Source organism: Oncorhynchus keta, unplaced genomic scaffold (genome assembly GCF_023373465.1).
Source record: "Oncorhynchus keta strain PuntledgeMale-10-30-2019 unplaced genomic scaffold, Oket_V2 Un_contig_15266_pilon_pilon, whole genome shotgun sequence".
NCBI lineage: Eukaryota > Metazoa > Chordata > Actinopteri > Salmoniformes > Salmonidae > Oncorhynchus > Oncorhynchus keta.
In genome coordinates, this window is record NW_026279223.1 from 1 (window position 1) to 17,315 (window position 17,315).

At 43.2% G+C, this 17,315-nt stretch overlaps 1 protein-coding gene and 1 long non-coding RNA gene across 3 annotated transcripts; both read left to right on the forward strand.

Moving 5' to 3' along the window:
* Positions 1-6,168: 6,168 nt before the first annotated feature.
* Positions 6,169-16,626, forward strand: LOC127918921 (long-chain fatty acid transport protein 2-like; the record flags this gene model as incomplete). The annotated part of the gene is made up of 6 exons (XM_052502193.1): positions 6,169-6,399; positions 10,301-10,391; positions 10,820-11,015; positions 12,102-12,199; positions 14,509-14,639; positions 15,715-16,626. Coding segments are annotated over 6 exons (924 nt in total), but the record flags the coding sequence as incomplete, so codon positions are not given.
* On the forward strand, positions 12,234-13,326 carry LOC127918915 (uncharacterized). Of its 2 annotated transcripts, none has more exons than XR_008101363.1 (3): positions 12,234-12,267; positions 12,404-12,437; positions 13,016-13,326. It is a non-coding gene; the product is annotated as an uncharacterized LOC127918915 (long non-coding RNA). The 2 variants fall into 2 exon arrangements; XR_008101364.1 differs by having other exon boundaries at positions 12,256-12,335; positions 12,404-12,505; positions 12,982-13,326.
* Positions 16,627-17,315: the final 689 nt, after the last annotated feature.

The window sequence follows — 17,315 nt, forward strand, 5'->3', positions numbered from 1 at the left end:
AGACTAGTGTTACAGACTAGTGTTACAGACTAGTGTTACAGACTAGTGTTACAGACTGGCTTTTCAGACCGGCGTTAACAGAATAGTGGAATCTAGATTGTTCAAGTCAAGTGATCTTCTTCCCAGTATTCAGACAGATGAAGTTAAGTTACACCCGAGGCAGAGTGTCACAGAGAGCTTTTTCTGCATGTTCAAATACTATTTGAAATGTTCAAATTCTTTGAACAGTGTTTTCTGACTGAGCCTTCCTGGAAAGGCTGATGGGCGGGGTTTGGACTTGTTGGACTTGGTTCCACTGCATCAGGCATGTTCAATCAAGCACATCTAAACTATTCAAAAGATTCCAAATACTACTTGAAGCCAGGTGTGGTTTATGCCCAGGCTTTGTGGCGCGAACGGCTCCCTCTGTGTGTCCAATCAGACCGAGACCCTCTCAGCCACTTCTACATCTCTCCAGCGAGGTTGTTTTACAACCCGGCCACAGCTGTAGCGTCAGAAATAGAATCATTAAGATTCCCAGTGTCACCTTACTGTGATGTCACTGACCTGGAATGTTCTAAAGTGATATTTTCAATTGAGTTGGATTGAATCCAGACGATTGATGGAGTTGAAAAGGTCATTTATAGGTTCATATTATGATAGTAGATGTTTCTACCTCTTTTTGGAGGTAAAATATGCAGGCAGTTGGGAGATGCCATTTCATGGAAGATGCTATCAACGTTTATTTTCTGGACTAGGCTACAGTAGATGCAGACAGTTTTGGACTAGGCTACATGCAGACAGTTTTGGACTAGGCTACATGCAGACAGTTCTGGATTAGGCTACATGCAGACAGTTTTGGACTAGGCTACATGCAGACAGTTTTGGACTAGGCTACATGCAGACAGTTTTGGACTAGGCTACATGCAGACAGTTCTGGACTAGGCTACATGCAGACAGTTCTGGACTAGGCTACATGCAGACAGTTTTGGACTAGGCTACATGCAGACAGTTTTGGACTAGGCTACATGCAGACAGTTCTGGACGAGGCTACATGCAGACAGTTTTGGACTAGGCTACATGCAGACAGTTCTGGATTAGGCTACATGCAGACAGTTCTGGACTAGGCTACATGCAGACAGTTTTGGACTAGGCTACATGCAGACAGTTTTGGACTAGGCTACATGCAGACAGTTCTGGACTAGGCTACATGCAGACAGTTTTGGACTAGGCTACATGCAGACAGTTTTGGACTAGGCTACATGCAGACAGTTTTGGACTAGGCTACATGCAGACAGTTTTGGACTAGGCTACATGCAGACAGTTTTGGACTAGGCTACATGCAGACAGTTTTGGACTAGGCTACATGCAGACAGTTTTGGACTAGGCTACATGCAGACAGTTTTGGACTAGGCTACATGCAGACAGTTTTGGACTAGGCTACATGCAGACAGTTTTGGACTAGGCTACATGCAGACAGTTTTGGACTAGGCTACATGCAGACAGTTTTGGACTAGGCTACATGCAGACAGTTTTGGACTAGGCTACATGCAGACAGTTTTGGACTAGGCTACATGCAGACAGTTTTGGACTAGGCTACATGCAGACAGTTCTGGACTAGGCTACATGCAGACAGTTTTGGACTAGGCTACATGCAGACAGTTTTTTGGACAGTTTTGGCTACATGCAGACAGTTCTGGACTAGGCTACATGCAGACAGTTTTGGACTAGGCTACATGCAGACAGTTTTGGACTAGGCTACATGCAGACAGTTCTGGATTAGGCTACATGCAGACAGTTCTGGACTAGGCTACATGCAGACAGTTTTGGACTAGGCTACATGCAGACAGTTTTGGACTAGGCTACATGCAGACAGTTTTGGACTAGGCTACATGCAGACAGTTCTGGACTAGGCTACATGCAGACAGTTCTGGACTAGGCTACATGCAGACAGTTCTGGACTAGGCTACATGCAGACAGTTCTGGACTAGGCTACATGCAGACAGTTTTGGACTAGGCTACATGCAGACAGTTTTGGACTAGGCTACATGCAGACAGTTCTGGATTAGGCTACATGCAGACAGTTCTGGACTAGGCTACATGCAGACAGTTTTGGACTAGGCTACATGCAGACAGTTTTGGACTAGGCTACATGCAGACAGTTTTGGACTAGGCTACATGCAGACAGTTCTGGACTAGGCAGAATTCAGAGGAATTCATGTGGAGAGACTTTTATAAGACTCTTCTGACCAGCATCCCGTTGACCCTCCCAACTAGCCCAACCCCTAACCTTAACCCTAACCCAAACCAGTTGACCCTCCCAACTAGCCCAACCCCTAACCTTAACCCTGAACTAATTGTAACCAATTCAGAAATTAAATATTGGTTTGCACGTCATCCACGTCTCCTTACTTTTTATGGCCGTCATATTTCAGGGCCCTCGAAGGCGTGGCCTGGAGAGCAATGTAAACATTCTGTGTTCCCACCATTGAAACTGAACCCCTCTCCACGTACAGACACACCATGTGACCCTCCCACAGCCTAGTGGTCTACAGCTACATATCAAATGGCAACCAATTCCCTCTATAGTTTCACCAGGGCAACAGTAGTGGACTACAGTATAAAGGGAATAGGTTGCCATTTAGGACACACCCTCGTGGTTCTGGTCTGGTGGTCCTCTCAGAATAGCTAGTGGCCTTTACTTAGGGACTCTACCATGTGTAATGACAGTCAGTGGTGGGCTGGGGCTGAGGGCTGGGGCTTAGGCTGGGATATATCTGGGTCAGGGAAGGGGAATGTAATCACGTATGGCGGGTCATATTTTCAAACCTTTTATTGGATAGTTCAAAATAATGTTAGGTTAGAATGTTATAGAACGTTAGGTTAGAATGTTATAGAACGTTAGGTTAGAATGTTCGGTTAGAATGTTATAGAATGTTAGGTTAGAATGTTATAGAACGTTAGGTTAGAATGTAATAGAACGTTAGGTTAGAATGTTAGGTTAGAATGTTATAGAATGTTAGGTTAGAATGTAATAGAACGTTAGGTTAGAATGTTAGGTTAGAATGTTATAGAATGTTAGGTTAGAATGTAATAGAATGTTAGGTTAGAATGTTAGGTTAGAATGTTATAGAATGTTAGGTTAGAATGTTAGGTTAGAATCTAATAGAACATTAGGTTAGAATGTTATAGAATGTTAGGTTAGAATGTTGTAGAACGTTAGGTTAGAATGTTAGGTTAGAATGTAATAGAATGTTAGGTTAGAATGTTAGGTTAGAAAGTTATAGAATGTTAGGTTAGAATGTAATAGAATGTTAGGTTAGAATGTTATAGAATGTTAGGTTAGAATGTAATAGAACGTTAGGTTAGAATGTAATAGAATGTTAGGTTAGAATGTTATAGAACCTAATATAATGTTAGCTTACGATGTTAGTTTTCTTTTCACTCAATGACTCCTGTTTCTATGACTGTGCAGACTACTGTCTCTATTGGTAACACACTCTATGACTGTACAGACTCCGGTCTCTATTGGTAATACACTATATGAATGTACAGACTCTTGTCTCTATGACTGTGCAGACTCCTGTCTCTATTGGTAATACACTATATGACTGTACAGACTCCTGTCTCTAATGGTAACACACTATATGACTGTACAGACTCCTGTCTCTAATGGTAATACACTATATGACTGTACAGACTCCTGTCTCTAATGGTAACACACTATATGACTGTACAGACTCCTGTCTCTATGACTGTACAGACTCCTGTCTCTAATGGTAATACACTATATGACTGTACAGACTCCTGTCTCTATGACTGTACAGACTCCTGTCTCTATGACTGTACAGACTCCTGTCTCTAATGGTAATACACTATATGACTGTGCAGACTCCTGTCTCTAATGGTAATACACTATATGACTGTACAGACTCCTGTCTCTATGACTGTACAGACTCCTGTCTCTAATGGTAATACACTATATGACTGTACAGACTCCTGTCTCTAATGGTAACACACTATATGACTGTACAGACTCCTGTCTCTATGACTGTACAGACTCCTGTCTCTATGACTGTACAGACTCCTGTCTCTAATGGTAATACACTATATGACTGTACAGACTCCTGTCTCTATGACTGTACAGACTCCTGTCTCTATGATTGTACAGACTCCTGTCTCTAATGGTAATACACTATATGACTGTACAGACTCCTGTCTCTAATGGTAATACACTATATGACTGTGCAGACTCCTGTCTCTAATGGTAATACACTATATGACTGTACAGACTCCTGTCTCTATGACTGTACAGACTCCTGTCTCTATGACTGTACAGACTCCTGTCTCTAATGGTAATACACTATATGACTGTACAGACTCCTGTCTCAATGGTAATACACTATATGACTGTGCAGACTCCTGTCTCTAATGGTAATACACTATATGACTGTACAGACTGCTGTCTCTATGACTGTACAGACTCCTGTCTCTAATGGTAATACACTATATGACTGTGCAGACTCCTGTCTCTAATGGTAATACACTATATGACTGTGCAGACTCCTGTCTCTAATGGTAATACACTATATGACTGTACAGACTCCTGTCTCTAATGGTAATACACTATATGACTGTACAGACTCCTGTCTCTATGACTGTACAGACTCCTGTCTCTATGACTGTACAGACTCCTGTCTCTAATGGTAATACACTATATGACTGTACAGACTCCTGTCTCTATGACTGTCTCTAATGGTAATACACTATATGACTGTACAGACTCCTGTCACTATGACTGTACAGACTCCTGTCTCTATGACTGTACAGACTCCTGTCTCTAATGGTAATACACTATATGACTGTACCGACTCCTGTCTCTAATGGTAATACACTATATGACTGTACAGACTCCTGTCTCTAATGGTAATACACTATATGACTGTACAGACTCCTGTCTCTAATGGTAATACACTATATGACTGTACAGACTCCTGTCTCTATGACTGTACAGACTCCTGTCTCTAATGGTAATACACTATATGACTGTGCAGACTCCTGTCTCTAATGGTAATACACTATATGACTGTGCAGACTCCTGTCTCTAATGGTAATACACTATATGACTGTACAGACTCCTGTCTCTATGACTGTACAGACTCCTGTCTCTAATGGTAATACACTATATGACTGTACAGACTCCTGTCTCTATGACTGTACAGACTCCTGTCTCTAATGGTAATACACTATATGACTGTACAGACTCCTGTCTCTATGACTGTACAGACTCCTGTCTCTATTGGTAATACACTATATGACTGAACAGACTCCTGTCTCTATGACTGTACAGACTCCTGTGTCTATGACTGTCTCTAATGGTAATACACTATATGACTGTACAGACTCCTATCTCTATGACTGTACAGACTCCTGTCTCTAATGGTAATAAACTATATGACTGTACAGACTCCTGTCTCTATGACTGTACAGACTCCTGTCTCTAATGGTAATACACTCTATGACTGTACAGACTCCTGTCTCTATGACTGTACCGACTCCTGTCTCTAATGGTAATAAACTATATGACTGTACAGACTCCTGTCTCTATGACTGTACAGACTCCTGTCTCTATGACTGTCTCTAATGGTAATACACTATATGACTGTACAGACTCCTGTCTCTAATGGTAATACACTATATGACTGTACAGACTCCTGTCTCTATGACTGTACAGACTCCTGTCTCTAATGGTAATACACTATATGACTGTACAGACTCCTGTCTCTATGACTGTACAGACTCCTGTCTCTATTGGTAATACACTATATGACTGTACAGACTCCTGTCTCTATGACTGTCTCTAATGGTAATACACTATATGACTGTACAGACTCCTGTCTCTATGACTGTCTCTAATGGTAATACACTATATGACTGTACAGACTCCTGTCTCTATGACTGTCTCTAATGGTAATACACTATATGACTGTACAGACTCCTGTCTCTATGACTGTCTCTAATGGTAATACACTATATGACTGTGGAGACTCCTGTCTCTAATGGTAATAAACTATATGACTGTTCAAATGAGAATTTGAATTAGAAAATCATTATTGTTCACCAAATGTGTGCATTCGTCTTTGACTTCAGAATAACACGATTGACATACAACCAAAATAAAAACGTTGAAAAGATGAATGTTTGTGTTTTCTCCCAACGTTCCAGAGAGACAACGACAGAGAGCACAAAGTCAGGCTGGCCATTGGTAACGGTGTGAGAGCAGAGATATGGAAGGAATTCCTGAACCGCTTTGGGAGCATCTACGTGAGGGAGTTTTATGCTTCAACGGAGGGCAATGTGGGATTGATCAACTACACCGGGAAGATAGGAGCTATCGGACGAGTCAACTACCTGCACCGGGTAAGGACTGACTCCTGAACAGCCCTGTCTCCTGGGCCCGGATTCATAATGTCTCACTACCTGCACCGGGTAAGGACTGACTCCTGAACAGCCCTGTCTCCTGGGCCCGGATTCATAATGTCTCACTACCTACACCAGGTAAGGACTGACTCCTGAACAGCCCTGTCTCCTGGGCCCGGATTCATAATGTCTCACTACCTAGGACCAGGTAAGGACTGACTCCTGAACAGCCCTGTCTCCTGGGCCCGGATTCTGATGAATGTCTCACTACCTACACCAGGTGGACTGACTCCTGAACAGCCCTGTCTCCTGGGCCCGGATTCATAATGTCTCACTACCTACACCAGGTAAGGACTGACTCCTGAACAGTCTCCTGTCTCCTACCTACACCAGGTAAGGACTGACTCCTGAACAGCCCAGTCTCCTGGGCCCGGATTCATAATGTCTCACTACCTACACCAGGTAAGGACTGACTCCTGAACAGCCCTGTCTCCTGGGCCCGGATTCATAATGTCTCACTACCTACACCAGGTAAGGACTGACTCCTGAACAGCCCTGTCTCCTGGGCCCGGATTCATAATGTCTCACTACCTCAGGTAAGGACTGACCTGAACAGCCCTGTCTCCTGGGCCCGGATTCATAATGTCTCACTACCTACACCAGGTAAGGACTGACTCCTGAACAGCCCTGTCTCCTGGGCCATAATGTCTCACTTCATAATGTCTCACTACCACACCAGGTAAGGACTGACTCCTGAACAGCCCTGTCTCCTGGGCCCGGATTCATAATGTCTCACTACCTACACCAGGTAAGGACTGACTCCTGAACAGCCCTGTCTCCTGGGCCCGGATTCATAATGTCTCACTACCTACACCAGGTAAGGACTGACTCCTGAACAGCCCTGTCTCCTGGGCCCGGATTCATAATGTCTCACTACCTGTCACCAGGTAAGGACTGACTCCTGAACAGCCCTGTCTCCTGGGCCCGGATTCATAATGTCTCACTACCTACACCAGGTAAGGACTGACTCCTGAACAGCCCTGTCTCCTGGGCCCGGATTCATAATGTCTCACTACCTACACCAGGTAAGGACTGACTCCTGAACAGCCCTGTCTCCTGGGCCCGGATTCATAATGTCTCACTACCTGCACCAGGTAAGGACTGACTCCTGAACAGCCCTGTCTCCTGGGCCCTGGACTGACTCCTGAACAGCCCTGTCTCATTCAATGTCTCACTACCTACACCAGGTAAGGGACTGAGCCCTCCTGATACAGTCTCACTACCCTACTCTGAACAGCCCTGTCTGGGCCCGGATTCATAATGTCTCACTACCTACACCAGGTAAGGACTGACTCCTGAACAGCCCTGTCTCCTGGGCCCGGATTCATAATGTCTCACTACCTACACCAGGTAAGGACTGACTCCTGAACAGCCCTGTCTCCTGGGCCCGGATTCATAATGTCTCACTACCTACACCAGGTAAGGACTGACTCCTGAACAGCCCTGTCTCCTGGGCCCGGATTCATAATGTCTAACCTAGACAGGTCTGACTCCTGAACACTGGGCCCGGATATATAATGTCTCACTACCTACACCAGGTAAGGACTGACTCCTGAACAGCCCTGTCTCCTGGGCCCGGATTCATAATGTCTCACTACCTACACCAGGTAAGGACTGACTCCTGAACAGCCCTGTCTCCTGGGCCCGGATTCATAATGTCTCACTACCTACACCAGGTAAGGACTGACTCCTGAACAGCCCTGTCTCCTGGGCCCGGATTCATAATGTCTCTACCTACACCAGGTAAGGACTGACTCCTGAACAGCCCTGTCTCCTGGGCCCGGATTCATAATGTCTCACTACCTACACCAGGTAAGGACTGACTCCTGAACAGCCCTGTCTCCTGGGCCCGGATTCATAATGTCTCACTACCTACACCAGGTAAGGACTGACTCCTGAACAGCCCTGTCTCCTGGGCCCGGATTCATAATGTCTCACTACCTACACCAGGTAAGGACTGACTCCTGAACAGCCCTGTCTCCTGGGCCCGGATTCATAATGTCTCACTACCTACACCAGGTAAGGACTGACTCTGAACAGCCCTGTCTCCTGGGCCCGGATTCATAATGTCTCACTACCTACACCAGGTAAGGACTGACTCCTGAACAGCCCTGTCTCCTGGGCCCGGATTCATAATGTCTCACTACTACACCAGGTAAGGACTGACTCCTGAACAGCCCTGTCTCCTGGGCCCGGATTCATAATGTCTCACTACCTACACCAGGTAAGGACTGACTCCTGAACAGCCCTGTCTCCTGGGCCCGGATTCATAATGTCTCACTACCTACACCAGGTAAGGACTGACTCCTGAACAGCCCTGTCTCCTGGGCCCGGATTCATAATGTCTCACTACCTACACCAGGTAAGACTGACTGACTCCTGAACAGCCCTGTCTCCTGGGCCCGGATTCATAATGTCTCACTACCTACACCAGGTAAGGACTGACTCCTGAACAGCCCTGTCTCCTGGGCCCGGATTCATAATGTCTCACTACCTACACCAGGTAAGGACTGACTCCTGAACAGCCCTGTCTCCTGGGCCCGGATTCATAATGTCTCACTACCTACACCAGGTACAGGACTGACTAAGGACCTGAACAGCCCTGTCTCCTGGGCCCGCATTCATAATGTCTCACTACCTACACCAGGTAAGGACTGACTCCTGAACAGCCCTGTCTCCTGGGCCCGGATTCATAATGTCTCACTACCTACACCAGGTAAGGACTGACTCCTGAACAGCCCTGTCTCCTGGGCCCGGATTCATAATGTCTCACTACCTACACCAGGTAAGGACTGACTCCTGAACAGCCCTGTCTCCTGGGCCCGGATTCATAATGTCTCACTACCTACACCAGGTAAGGACTGACTCCTGAACAGCCCTGTCTCCTGGGCCCGGATTCATAATGTCTCACTACCTACACCAGGTAAGGACTGACTCCTGAACAGCCCTGTCTCCTGGGCCCGGATTCATAATGTCTCACTACCTACACCAGGTAAGGACTGACTCCTGAACAGCCCTGTCTCCTGGGCCCGGATTCATAATGCCCCCCTGTTCATGAAACCTTATTCATTATGATCTAAAAGGCAAAACTGGATCCCTAGATCAGTACTCCTACTCTGAGACACTTTATGACTAAGGGGCCTGAAGATCTGACTCCTAAAGAACCATGGTTGGGGACAATTCCATTTAATTTCAGTTACTGAATTGAAATGGAATTGACTCCAACTCTACTGAGATATCATGCTTTCCTCTACATTTAAATGCCATTTGAATAATTTAGAAGACGTTCTTATCCAGACTCACAGTTAGTACATTTATCTTAACATAGCTAGATACTTATATTTGTATTAAATTGGTAAAGCTTGTACTTCTTACATTGGACATTTTACCAGGGTTGGGATCCGAACATCAACTGAAATGCTGTGTCTTTGTCATAATGATGTCTCTCCTGTCTCTGTTATAGAATCTGTTTCACTATGTTCTGATCATGATGTCTCTCCTGTCTCTGTTATAGAATCTGTTTCACTATGTTCTGATCATGATGTCTCTTATAGAATCTGTTTCACTATGTTCTGATCATGATGTCTCTCTTATAGAATCTGTTTCACTATGTTCTGATCATGATGTCTCTCCTGTCTCTTATAGAATCTGTTTCACTATGTTCTGATCATGATGTCTCTCCTGTCTCTTATAGAATCTGTTTCACTATGTTCTGATCATGATGTCTCTCCTGTCTCTTATAGAATCTGTTTCACTATGTTCTGATCATGATGTCTCTCCTGTCTCTTATAGAATATGTTTCACTATGTTCTGATCATGATGTCTCTCCTGTCTCTTATAGAAGCTGTTTCCTTATACTCTGATTAAATACGACACAGAGAGAGATGAACCAATCAGAGACTCTACCGGACTGTGCGTAGAAGCTCCTAAAGGTGAGATGCTCTTTCGTAGCTGTGTTAGTATTGGCCTTTATTTAACCAGTGAGGTTACTGTGGACACATTCTGGTGTACAATAATGACCTGAAAATCACACACATCTCAATGTACATTATGCTATTCATGTTTGGGTGTTCGGCCCGTTCCCTAAGGAAGAGACAGGACTGTTCGTGTGGGTATACATTATTGTGCGTGTGTGTGTGTGTGTGTGTGTGTGTGTGTGTGTGTGTGTGTGTGTGTGTGTGTGTGTGTGTGTGTGTGTGTGTGTGTGTGTGTGTGTGTGTGTGTGTGTGTGTGTGTGTGTGTGTGTATGTGTGTGTGTGTGTGTGTGTGTGTGTGTGTGTGTGTGTGTGTGTGTGTGTGTGTGTGTGTGTGTGTGTGTGTGTGTGTGTGTGTGTGTGTGTGTGTGTGTGTCTTCCTGAAGATGAAACAGGACTGTTGGTGTGCCGGATCACAGGCATCGCTCCTTTTGTTGGATACGCTAACAGCCAGCAGACAGAGAGGAAGAGACTGAGAGACGTGTTTCAGAAAGGAGATCTGTACTTTAACAGTGGAGACCTGCTGAAGATAGGCCAGGACAACTTTATTTACTTTCAGGATCGAGTCGGAGATACATTCAGGTACGTATTCTGACCTACAGTATGGCATTATATTTAGTTGAGTTGTATTGACCCCTACAGGTGGAAGGGAGAGAATATATTATATTATATTTAGTTGAGTTATATTGACCCCTACAGGTGGAAGGGGGAGAATATATTATATTATATTTAGTTGAGTTATATTGACCCCTACAGGTGGAAGGGAGAGAATATATTATATTATATTTAGTTGAGTTATATTGACCCCTACAGGTGGAAGGGAGAGAATATATTATATTATATTTAGTTGAGTTATATTGACCCCTACAGGTGGAAGGGAGAGAATATATTATATTATATTTAGTTGAGTTACATTGACCCCTACAGGTGGAAGGGAGAGAATATATTATATTATATTTAGTTTAGTTACATTGACCCCTACAGGTGGAAGGGAGAGAACATATTATATTATATTTAGTTGAGTTACATTGACCCCTACAGGTGGAAGGGAGAGAATATATTATATTATATTTAGTTGAGTTACATTGACCCCTACAGGTGGAAGGGAGAGCATATATTATATTATATTTAGTTGACTTGTATTGACCCCTACAGGTGGAAGGGAGAGAACATATTATATTTAGTTGAGTTGTATTGACCCCTAGAGGTGGAAGGGAGAGAATATATTATATTATATTTAGTTGACTTGTATTGACCCCTACATGTGGAAGGGAGAGAACATATTATATTATATTTAGTTGAGTTGAATTTACCCCTAGAGGTGGAAGGGAGAGAATATATTATATTATATTTAGTTGAGTTATATTGACCCCTACAGGTGGAAGGGAGAGAACATATTATATTATATTATATTTAGTTGAGTTATATTGACCCCTACAGGTGGAAGGGAGAGAACATATTATATTATATTTAGTTGAGTTGGATTGACCCCTAGAGGTGGAAGGGAGAGAACATATTATATTATATTATATTTAGTTGACTTGTATTGACCCCTACAGGTGGAAGGGAGAGAACATATTATATTATATTTAGTTGAATTGACCCCTAGAGGTGGAAGGGAGAGAATATATTATATTTTATTTAGTTGAGTTATATTGACCCCTACAGGTGGAAGGGAGAGAATGTGGCCACAACTGAAGTAGCTGACATCCTCACCCTGATAGACTTTGTCCAAGAGGCAAATGTCTACGGCGTTCAAGTACCAGGTAAATCTAACCCTAACCTTAATCCAAGTAGCAGGTAAATCTAACCCTAACCTTAATCCAAGTAGCAGGTAAATCTAACCCTAACCCTAATCCAAGTAGCAGATAAATCTAACCCTAACCTTAATCCAAGTAGCAGGTAAATCTAACCCTAACCCTAATTCAAGTAGCAGATAAATCTAACCCTAACCTTAATCCAAGTACCAGGTAAATCTAACCCTAACCTTAATCCAAGTAGCAGGTAAATCTAACCCTAACCTTAATCCAAGTAGCAGGTAAATCTAACCCTAACCTTAATCCAAGTAGCAGGTAAATCTAACCCTAACCTTAATCCAAGTAGCAGGTAAATCTAACCCTAACCTTAATCCAAGTAGCAGGTAAATCTAACCCTAACCTTAATCCAAGTAGCAGGTAAATCTAACCCTAACCTTAATCCAAGTAGCAGGTAAATCTAACCCTAACCTTAATCCAAGTAGCAGGTAAATCTAACCCTAACCTTAATCCAAGTAGCAGATAAATCTAACCCTAACCTTAATCCAAGTAGCAGGTAAATCTAACCCTAACCTTAATCCAAGTAGCAGGTAAATCTAACCCTAACCTTAATCCAAGTAGCAGGTAAATCTAACCCTAACCTTAATCCAAGTAGCAGGTAAATCTAACCCTAACCTTAATCCAAGTACCAGGTAAATCTAACCCTAACCTTAATCCAAGTAGCAGGTAAATCTAACCCTAACCTTAATCCAAGTAGCAGGTAAATCTAACCCTAACCTTAATCCAAGTACCAGGTAAATCTAACCCTAACCTTAATCCAAGTACCAGGTAAATCTAACCCTAACCTTAATCCAAGTACCAGGTAAATCTAACCCTAACCTTAATCCAAGTAGCAGGTAAATCTAACCCTAACCTTAATCCAAGTACCAGGTAAATCTAACCCTAACCTTAATCCAAGTAGCAGGTAAATCTAACCCTAACCTTAATCCAAGTAGCAGGTAAATCTAACCCTAACCTTAATCCAAGTAGCAGGTAAATCTAACCCTAACCTTAATCCAAGTAGCAGGTAAATCTAACCCTAACCTTAATCCAAGTAGCAGGTAAATCTAACCCTAACCTTAATCCAAGTAGCAGGTAAATCTAACCCAAACCTTAATCCAAGTAGCAGGTAAATCTAACCCTAACCTTAATCCAAGTAGCAGGTAAATCTAACCCTAACCTTAATCCAAGTAGCAGGTAAATCTAACCCTAACCTTAATCCAAGTACCAGGTAAATCTAACCCTAACCTTAATCCAAGTAGCAGGTAAATCTAACCCTAACCTTAATCCAAGTACCAGGTAAATCTCATCTTAATCCAAGTAGAAGGGAACCCTAACCTTTACCTTAAAATCAAACAGTACAATAATCCCCATAATAATCTGTCAGTTTAAACTAGAGATATCTTGCATTGGCGTCTCAATCCACCACATCTGCCGTTGTCGCACTTCTGCAGTGATCGGTGACGGAGCGGTGTTGTCAGACCAATAGGACAGGCACTTCAGAACAAACTTGTTATTCAATGTGTTCGTATGGGCTAATAGCAGTAAGGACAAATTCACTTTGACATCAAATCAGTGCTTTCTATCTTTTTTTTATACTTCAAGGGGTCTTAGAATTCTAAATCAAATATGTGGTCCTTCTGTGGCTCAGTTGGTAGAGCATGGCGCTTGTAACGCCAGGGTAGTGGGTTCGATTCCCGGGACCACCCATACGTAGAATGTATGCACACATGACTGTAAGTCGCTTTGGATAAAAGCGTCAGCTAAATGGCATATATGCCCCGTTTAGACAGGGTTTAGAGACTGTAGAGGTGTTTAAAGGGTTTAACAGTCCATTCACTCTTACATGTAATTAACCAGTAGGTCCCAATCATAAGAATACAAAAACACAACCGTGACTATAAGCATTTCCCAAATGAAATGTACAACTATTGCTTCCCATTGCAAACATATTTTTCACATTCAGCACTAAAAAGTAACCAGTGATCTAAAGATGAACTAAAACAATGTTTCGCACAGCAAGCGAGCTGGTATAAAAAGTACAGTTCCACTCACCACATGATCATAATTTCAAACTTAACTTCGTAATAAAAGTGAAAGGAAAATTCCCATCCAAAAACGATCTTTTGGTATTGTTTTCATTCGTCCACTGTTGATACAGTCCCAAAATGTTTTGCATGTCAAAGGACTGGAACTTTAAAATACAGGACGTGTCGTCACCGAATGATGCGTTCTGATGGTTTAGTTGTTGGAATGAGGCATTGTTGTATTCTGTCTCCAAGGCAACGAGGGGAGGATAGGAATGGCTGCCGTCACGGTGAAGGGAGGAGAACAGTTTGATGGCAACAAAACGTTCAGCCATGTAGCCAGCTTCCTACCGGCGTATGCACGGCCCCGCTTCATACGCATCCAGGTAACTATTCAAAAGTCTTTCTTCCTTATATTTACATCATTAATTGTAGACAATTCATGTTATTATTTATTTGAAAGTAGATTAAAAAAAAATGTTTGCTTTTGTTTCAACCTACGGGTTGAAAAACGCTATGTGGGAGCATATCGGAGTGCGTGGACTCTTTTTGTGGTTATGAGATCAGGGGGTTATCTGGATTAAAAATTAACGTAAATGCTGGAGGTGACAGGGAGCGCTATCAGCCCGTCGGCTTGGCTGCATTTTGGAGACAATTTTAGAGGCCCCCATCTTGGAGAGAAATATTTGCATTTTGAAGTCAATTTCCTACAATTCTACACGTCTCAATGGAGCTGAAACAAGTTTTTGCAGGTTTAAAGCTAATTTCCTTCAATTCTAGGCATTTAGTTGAATGCTGTGTTCTTTTGTTCAACCTAAAAAACAAAATCTATACGATCCAGGCTGTATCACATCCGGTTCCGGCCGTGATTGGGAGTCCCATAGGGGGGCGCACAATTGGCCCAGTGTTGGCCGGGGTAGGCCCTCATTGTAAATAACAATTTGTTCTTAACTGACTTGCCTCGTTAAATAAATCTTACATGTAAAAAATAAAACAAATCTATAATGCTAAATTCATTGTTTTTGTAATGTTCTATTCTCCCTGACTCTCTAGCTTTTATTTTGGTTATTGTTAGTTCTCAAAGATTATATTATTGAAAAATAATATTTTACTCGTTTAAGTTTACACTGAAATGTTTTTTTTTCACCCCAAAAAGGTATTTAAAAATACATTTTTACACTGTTTGGACTTAGTCGACCAGAAGAACCGCTTCGGCGGCCCGCCCAAGGATTTCAATGGCAGAAAAATCTCTGGAGATGAATAGTGAATAGTCCACTGAGCCCAAAGCCTGTGTGTGTTTACATGTCTCTCTCCTGTCTGTCTGTCTGTCTGTCTGTCTGTCTGTCTGTCTGTCTGTCTGTCTGTCTGTCTGTCTGTCTGTCTGTCTGTCTGTCTGTCTGTCTGTCTGTCTGTCTGTCTGTCTGTCTGTCTGTCTGTCTGTCTGCCCCCCCATCCATCCAGAATGAGGTGGAGATGACGGGGACCTTCAAGCAGATGAAGGTGAGGTTAGTGGAGGAAGGTTTCGACCCGGCAGGCATCACAGACCCTCTGTACATCCTACAGGAGAGTAATCAGAGTTACACACCAATGACTGGCCAGATCTACAGCTCCATAGTGTCAGGCATCATCAAGCTGTGAACAGATCTGTGGTGATACTACTCCTGGGTCCTATTCATTAGGACATGCAATTGAAAACGTTTCAAAAATGTTTTGCAACGGAAAACAAAAATTAGTATTACTTAGTCCCTCCCTGTTTTAGTCCACGCCAGCCCTCATTCTTTACCTGCGGCATCGTCTGAGACCGGCCACCCGGACAGCTAATGAAACTTAGGAGTATTTCTGTCAGTAAGTAATAAAGCCCTTTTGTGTGGAAAATCTCATTCTGATTGGCTGGGCCTGTGTTGAAGTGATTTAAATGTTGAAAGATAATGATGAAATAATTCCACTCTGAAACCTTATAACTGTATGAAATTGATTAGAATCATATAATTATTATCTGATGGTTTTGTGTAGTTTTAGTCAGTAAAATTATATATCTGTGAGTGTAGTTTTAGTCAGAATTAGGGTTAAACAATATATCTGTACAATATGTCTTTAGCGTATCTTAAACACAGACTCTCTGAGAAACATTCAGTGCCGACCTGGCTAGAGGTTTGGGAGAGTACAGGGAGTACTTTTCAAGGTCTCCCTAATCTTTGTCGGTTGGGTAATGATACAGTATGTGCGTAGGATACCTACTGTTTGTGTGTGGAAGTATGTGCGTAGGATACCAACTGTTTGTGTGTGAATGTAAGTGCATAAGGAGCCAGTATATAATGAATGGTTTTGTACAACGGACCAGCGCTCTCATGAATAAACATTTTGACTATCATAGCTGGGACTCGTCTGTTTCAATCAACCAGTATCTTACACATTCTGGGTTGCAGACTGAGTAGTTTAATTGAATTGGGTTTTGAACATTGAGAACATAATTCTCGTGACAGCCTGGGCCTGGCTCCCAAGTGGGTGGGCCTGGCTCCCAAGTGGGTGGGCCTGGCTCCCAAGTGGGTGGGCCTGGCTCCCAAGTGGGTGGGCCTGGCTCCCAAGTGGGTGGGCCTATGCCCTCCTTGGCCCATCCATGGCTAGCCTACACCTTGACCAGGGGTCAGAGAGCAGATATTCCATCTATATAGACTAGGTAGAGCCTACACCTTGACCAGGGGTCAGAGAGCAGATATTCCATCTATATAGACTAGGTAGAGCCTACACCTTGTCCAGGGGTCAGAGAGCAGATATTCCATCTATATAGACTAGGTAGAGCCTACACCTTGTCCAGGGGTCAGAGAGCAGATATTCCATCTATATAGACTAGGTAGAGCCTACACCTTGTCCAGGGGTCAGAGAGCAGATATTCCATCTATATAGACTAGGTAGAGCCTACACCTTGACCAGGGGTCAGAGAGCAGATATTCCATCTATATAGACTAGGTAGAGCCTACACCTTGTCCAGGGGTCAGAGAGCAGATATTCCATCTATATAGACTAGGTAGAGCCTACACCTTGTCCAGGGGTCAGAGAGCAGA